This window comes from Papaver somniferum, chromosome 3, assembly GCF_003573695.1.
Source record: "Papaver somniferum cultivar HN1 chromosome 3, ASM357369v1, whole genome shotgun sequence".
Classification (NCBI taxonomy): Eukaryota; Viridiplantae; Streptophyta; class Magnoliopsida; order Ranunculales; family Papaveraceae; genus Papaver; species Papaver somniferum.
In genome coordinates this window covers 79,235,073-79,241,732 of record NC_039360.1, presented here as the reverse complement: position 1 = coordinate 79,241,732, position 6,660 = coordinate 79,235,073, and the positions used below count along the sequence as shown (strand labels likewise).

Genomic DNA, 6,660 nt, shown 5'->3' with positions numbered 1-6,660 from the left:
TGTCACTGTGGAAGTTGCAGGAAGCGAAACTGCAGAGCGCAAGCGTTTCGTACTTGCATACTTATATCCCCATCAAGAGAACCTGTAGCGCAGTGTTAGGGATTTAGAGGATTTATATCTCAGATGCAACCTGGTTAGTAGTGTTGCCCTGTTCGACTATTTATAAATTCTACAACTTTTAGTATTTTATGATGATGATGTAAATACTTATAGATTAACAAATACATCCCAGAATTCATTATCGAGAAACCAAAAGAAAAGGGATACTCAATTAGTCCTGAAATATTATAAAGTTGATACAGGTAGTGAGGAAAAAAATAATGAAAGAAAACTTGAAATACATTCCCTTCCTTTCCTGTTTTCTTTAATAGGTAAACAGAGCCCATTGCGGCAAACTACTTGATAAATCAAAGTTAAGAAAGATGTCAAAATGGTAAGAAAGAAACCCAGGATTATGGGTTAAAAGTACAATTGCCTGTATAATACAACAGAGAGATACAGAGACAGAAACATGAAGAACTTGTCGAGTCATCACCACCGATGTGTCGAACGAGTCAGAAGACTAGATTCTTATTTTACCGTACGACCACCAGGTGCACATTAAAACACGATATGTCAGGATCAAGCAGTTTCTCAAAGTTTATAAAAATGAGGCCACTGCTTGCTCTCACCTCAGGAGGAAGTAGTAGTGTGAGTAAAAAATAAAATTATGGCACATTTTTTTATTACTTCTATCTTTTCCCCAAGACTTCAAATCCGAAGTGAGCCACTTACAGGGTCGCGACCAGAACCTGCCTCATGCTTTAGGGAGAGGCTCGAAAACTGAGCATCAAGGTTAAGGTGCTCCCTGCTACTGGAACGACGAGGAGCAGAAGGTGCACGCTGTTGCGGTTGATGCTGCTGAAGTTGCTGTTGCTGATACAAGACTCGAAGCCTGGCAATTTCTCTCTCTAACATTTCCTGCTCCACTTAATCACCAAAAAAAAAAGAAGTTGGTGTCGCTTTGAATATTAACTGAACAGACGCCGAAGTTAGGGGCTATTTGAATCAAGTGATCCCGAAAAAACGGGTGTTATCCTTCCAAAACCTATCTGAAACATAATGTCTCAACTCTCAAGTGAATGATTTATCGTACCAATTGGAATTCTAGCATCACACATTATCGGGCATGTATGCCTAGAAATTTCTGGTCCAAACTGATAAATACTAAACAATTTTAGGCAAAAGTCAGACAAGCCTATTGATTGGGATTTGAAGATACTTCATTTTATTTTTCTGAGGGAAAATATTAAGATACTCACAGCACTTGATGAGTTGTTCCTGTGCCAGGCCATCCAATCGGTGTTTCAGGGCTTTGTTTTCCATGTTTAGTAAAAGACCTTGCTGGTCTAGAAATTCAATTTCAGCTGCAACTTCAGATCCTTCCGCCTTCATTAAAAACGGTGGGAAAATGCATGAGATAATTTGAACTATTTGACCATGAAATAGGATACACAACGTTAGTCAAATGTAAAGCAAAGCACGCTACATCCTATCTGGGACTCACCTGTAAGGCTTGGACATTCCTTTCAAGCTCAGCAATGTACTGAAGCTTCCGCACCCGTGAACGCTGAGCAAACTGCCTGTTATAATATACATTAGATACTAATGTTTTTATAGCTCAAGGTCCATGGACTAAAGATTTCTTGTGTTTTGATCCATCAGCAGTTGAAAGTTCTAGAGAAAGCAAATGAACCAGCTAAGAGAGTAATAAGGTTTATTTCTACGGTCAAGATTACAACAGGCAAGAATTATTTAGTCAGCTGATGATGAGTTTGAGAGCATAACAGCAAAAGCATTAAATGCATAACAAGTCAAGAGTCTTCATGCTTAAGCGTGATTACTAAAGATCCAGTCAGTGTAGGGATTCCAATAGCATAAACGAGATAAATGCATAAGAGGTTTATGGGGCTTATCTAATGCAACTACGCGCATAATCGGCTGGCTGAGGCCAAAAGGTAGAAGTCCAGTGCATCACACGATTCTAGAGACAGCTATTATGGCTGCAACAAAAGGGGGATCTGATAACTTACTGTTTAGCACGTTTTGGATCAGTTTCAGATGAAGACGGCTTGGTATAGTCCCTTCTTTCAGAGGACGCCTTGGGATCATGTGGACCAGAAGAATCCTCTTGATCTTGCTTTTCCGTGGGAATAGATGAAACTCCAGCTGGCTCCTGCGGAGGACACGAGTACCCAGAGGTGTGGGGTACAGTGTTATCACATCTAGATGGAAGTCCACCTGGGTAGGCCATAGAATTCATGGATGTTTCCCATGACCTATCTTGCTGTCTCATGAAAGAGTTCAGTTCTGGATAAAACGAAGCATGATTGGTATCTCTATAGTGATCGAAGTCTCCTGATGCTGTTCTAGGTAAGGATGCTATATTTTTAAATTTATTGTCCTCTTGAAACAGGGAATCCATGGAAGCATTGGCAGAATCGAAATATGTAAAAGAGTCACTTGACGAACGCCGATGACCTCTCCTAACAGGAGTCTCTGGTTCATTAAGGAGTTCCTCCACCCAAGATGGCTGCTCTTCTATGAGGAAGCTCTCAGAGGAAGTACGTTGGTGGTGCTTAAGTCCTTGCCTGGGTTTCGGAACACCTCTGGATGTTGAGGAATTAGACCCATAGTCAATATATGAGGTTAGCACACTTGGGAAGGGAATCCTGGGAGGAAGTAGTGATTGTTGTCCACCATGTAGAAAATTTCTGAAGTTTGATGACCCTTTCGAATTCGCCATACCTAAATTAAACCTTAACTGCCCAAAATAGTGGGCATATTAGGACAATCATCAGTATAGTTCGGACGATACTAACATAGGTTGGAAACTAAAACTGTATTAGTGAGCTATTTTTTTCATAAATCACGTGCAAGAGAAGATTACAGAGCACTATAAAAATGTCATAAAAAATGCTGCAAGAAGCTTAAAATTGAAATAACCAACTAATTATCATAAGATATGCAGAGTAGAGCATCATCATATCTTAACAAGTGATCCTCGGTAAGTATGTTCAAATGAGCAATTTTTATATTTTAGCTCAACTCAAATGATGAAACACCAGATATTTGGACATTTGATTCACATAATGTGTGTGTCAGCATAAATGGCATGAGTTCAGTAGACCTAAATAGCATCTCCAAAACTATTACAAAATAAAGTGATTGTTCAAACTACTACATTAAAAACACCCAAACTCAGTATGAAGGAAACCGTAGAGAAGCACTAAAACTAGACTTATGTATACATTCTCAACACTCAATCTAATGCCCATTATTTGATAGTTTGGAACTTGCAGCTGATTGGTAGTCTCCAGAAATCCAACTATCTAAACAGCAAACCTACTAACTGTAAAAAAATTATCAGTCGGATTGTTATACACTTTGTCTCCTTAAGTACTCCAAAGATGGCGAAGCACGTTTACTTTCGTATCATGTAACCAGCAACAAATTATTAAAGAATAACTGTTTGCATTGATCCGATATGTTTCTTTTAGCTCTTCTATACATATTACTACCTTGTCTTTCTTTGTTCCTCCATTTTCCCATTACATAAGCTATTTCCAGAATATTATTCTTGACTTTGTTTCATTTGTCACTCGCATTTCCCCTAATTATGTTTTCGACTTTCGTCCTTTCCGCCTAACCTTTATCCTCTTCATTTTTCGTTTTAAAGGTTTCAAGCAACCAAGAAGCACCTCCATGTATTAATATCTACCCCAACTTTGCAAGGCTTAAAGGCTATAAACTATAGTCTACATCGGTATAATTGTTATATGCGCTGTTGGATAACCCAGTTGAGCTCCTTAATCATCCTATGTAGGTTGCCTAATTGAGAATACCCATAGTTGACTACTTCAGCTTATCTTTCTACATCACATCTTATCATATAATATCAGTTTGCGCCATATGGTAAAACCGTAAAACAAAACAGCTCAATAAGATAACTAAGACGGCAATTTTGCTTACGTACATCAACTAAGATTGTTTTCTTGTTCTAATCATTCATTTCTCAAAGAAACTGTATCTACCTGTGTTTTTATATCATTCTCCTTTATCGGATAATATCTGACTTCTAAAGAGGAAAATTACTAACTTAATTATTGTCACATTGTGACAATTCTAAAGAGGCAGTAAAGTTATTCCTAAGAACTAATTACAATTATAATGACATGAGAAACTGTTCAGATTGAATTACAATTGATTAAAGAAATTGCCCCTTTAACAGCATTGTAGTTAAACAACTCCCAGCATACAAAAAAGAACCAAATATACCTAATTATACATTCCAGATTCAATGTAATAACGATCAAACTGAAGCAAATCTCAGAGTCAACATAAAGCAACAAAAAAAGAAATTTCAGATTTAAGCAGAGTATCAATAACAATAAGTGCTTACCTATATTATGATTATGATGGAGAGGTTTAAATTTCTTCCTCTCTGGAAAACAAACAAACCCGGATCACGATTTCAATATTTAGGGTTCTTCTTCTTCTTGTTCCAGAGAGGAAATGTAAGAAAGAGAGAGAAAAGAAAAAGGAAGTGTACAGGAAATGGAGGAGTTTGTTAAAATAATCACGAATTGTATAAAAATTAGTACTAATTAATTAATTAATTTATTCTGTTTTCGAATTTTTGTTGTTTTTGAGACCAAATAAAAGAAGATGAAGATTAAGAAGAAGAAGAAGAAGAAGACCTTGTTCTCTATTTTTGCAAGGAGGAAGAGAAAGAAAGAAATGATTGGTTTGGTTTTTTGATGTCAAAAATGAAGCTGTCAATGACTCGTTAACATCCCCAGCTAAAGCTGATGATGAATATTATTATTTGCAGAATTCCACGTGGATCATTCTTTTAGGTCCACTTGCTACCGACCTTTTTCGCTGTTTTAGTTTTTTTCTTGTTCGATTGATCGTCAATCTCGCCACTTGGTGCACCATAGCACCTCACCAATAATTTTTGGATATTTAGGGCATTTCTTGTGGACTTGCCATGGCCCACGGGTTCTCGAATTTCCTAACCGGATGGAAAGAATAGGAAAGGTGATTTCGCTACATTTCTGCCTCAAGGGCACTATATGCGAAAAGGTTCTAAAGTCGACTCCTATGAAGAAGGAAAGCCGGAAGATGGCGATACAAAACTGTGGTCTTTAATTCCGTTTCCTTTCTTTCTGTTCGAATATAGGGAATGTTGGAGGGGATTTTGACCGAGGCGAGGAACTAATCCTCGTCAGAAAACAGTGAAAGAGGATTTATTAACTTTTTATCAAAAAAATCTAAAACATATATTATTAATTGATTTTGGGCCTACTGTTAAACAATTGGGACGATCGAAGGGAGTCCCTTCTATATTATTCACTAGGGGAGTCAAAATGTAGTTCTTTGTGACGGTTTATTTATTTATTTTTCATCGCCAAAATTGGAATATAATTGGTGTCTTTTCCCCGAAATTGGGTCGGCAACTGGAAAGCCATAAACCTCGACGACGATTAGGCGCAATCAGAACGACCAAAAATCGAACGATTGACGATAATTTCATCCCAAAAATGACAAAAAAAAAAAAACCGTCACATATACTTCCAATTTTAATCTTGACCGTTGATTACCAACAAAATTCAGCTATATGATCTAAAGCTGATGTTACTATTACAAAATTATTACAATATAAGTGCTACACTAATACACTTATGAATGTTCATAAATCACTGTTACACAATTTGTTGCAAAAACTATGATACCGTGCATCACAAAAACAAGCCCCACCCCCACCCCCAACTTTGATCCTCCCTCACCGCTGAAGCAGACATCTTATATATATCTAAAATATCTTATAAATAGTGTAGAAGATAGAAAAGTAGGAAAAGAGAAGAAGAATTCTTATTGCATGTGTAGAATAAACAAACATTACAACCTCTATTTATAGGGATAGATACAAGGGCATCCCGGTAATAAACAAGATTTACCCTATATATCTATAATACAAAAGAGAATAGGTTTTTGAGGGTTCAACGAGTAGACAACATTTTGGAGACAAATAAAAGACAAAGAGTGGTTCAGATTCAACGGCAAACGAGTGTTTTTACTCGCCACTCTCCCAGTTTTGGTCATGCTTGCACTTATTCACTGAAGCCCGATAAGTTATTTTCATATTCAATGTCAAAGCGGTTTCCTTCTTTCTTTGCAATAAATTGTGGTCTAAGTGGGCAATACTAATAAATTGGTAACGTGCGACTATTCGATTCCAACCCTTGATCAACACTGTTATTAGCTTATTATCACTAGGGCTGCACACGGTTCGGTTCGGTGCGGTTATAGGTAAAACCGTTCAACTAACCGTGTTCGGTGCGGTTATCACAATTGAAACCGTAGCCGAATTGTTCAGTATTCGGCTCGGTTTTTAACCGCACCGATACTGTTCGGTTCGGTTTTCACCTATACCCTGCACCTGTATATAAATATATTCTGAAATTCTTAATAAACTGATACTACATGCCATACTTAAATCTTGATAATATAACCATAGTCTACAGATAACCAAAGTTGAAGTTCACAAACAAGTTAGCCAAAGTCTTAAGTCTAAAAGATAACCAAAGTCTGATGAAACGAAAGTTAAAAGAAAAC

At 37.2% G+C, this 6,660-nt stretch overlaps 1 protein-coding gene across 2 annotated transcripts; it reads right to left on the bottom strand.

Annotated features, from left to right (window-relative positions):
* Positions 1-234: 234 nt before the first annotated feature.
* Positions 235-4,836, bottom strand: LOC113356598 (uncharacterized protein At4g06598-like). Of its 2 annotated transcripts, none has more exons than XM_026599771.1 (5): positions 4,442-4,836; positions 2,073-2,798; positions 1,547-1,622; positions 1,302-1,428; positions 235-968 (listed from the first exon to the last, which is right to left on the bottom strand). In XM_026599771.1, exons 2-5 carry the CDS (start codon positions 2,783-2,785, stop codon positions 751-753), a joined length of 1,134 nt encoding a protein of 377 aa, XP_026455556.1. In that variant the 5' UTR covers positions 2,786-2,798; positions 4,442-4,836; the 3' UTR covers positions 235-750. The 2 variants fall into 2 exon arrangements, with proteins under 2 accessions (XP_026455556.1, XP_026455555.1); XM_026599770.1 differs by having other exon boundaries at positions 2,073-2,803; positions 4,442-4,835.
* Positions 4,837-6,660: the final 1,824 nt, after the last annotated feature.

Excerpts from the sequence above, each read along its gene's own strand:
- LOC113356598 (XM_026599771.1), bottom strand. The coding sequence starts at position 2,785 with ATGGCGAATTCGAAAGGGTCATCAAACTTCAGAAATTTTCTACATGGT. Across the intron at positions 1,623-2,072 it reads GATCCAAAACGTGCTAAACA|GCAGTTTGCTCAGCGTTCAC; the intron begins GTAAGTTATCAG and ends ATATTATAACAG. Across the intron at positions 969-1,301 it reads GGAACAACTCATCAAGTGCT|TGGAGCAGGAAATGTTAGAG; the intron begins GTGAGTATCTTA and ends TTGGTGATTAAG.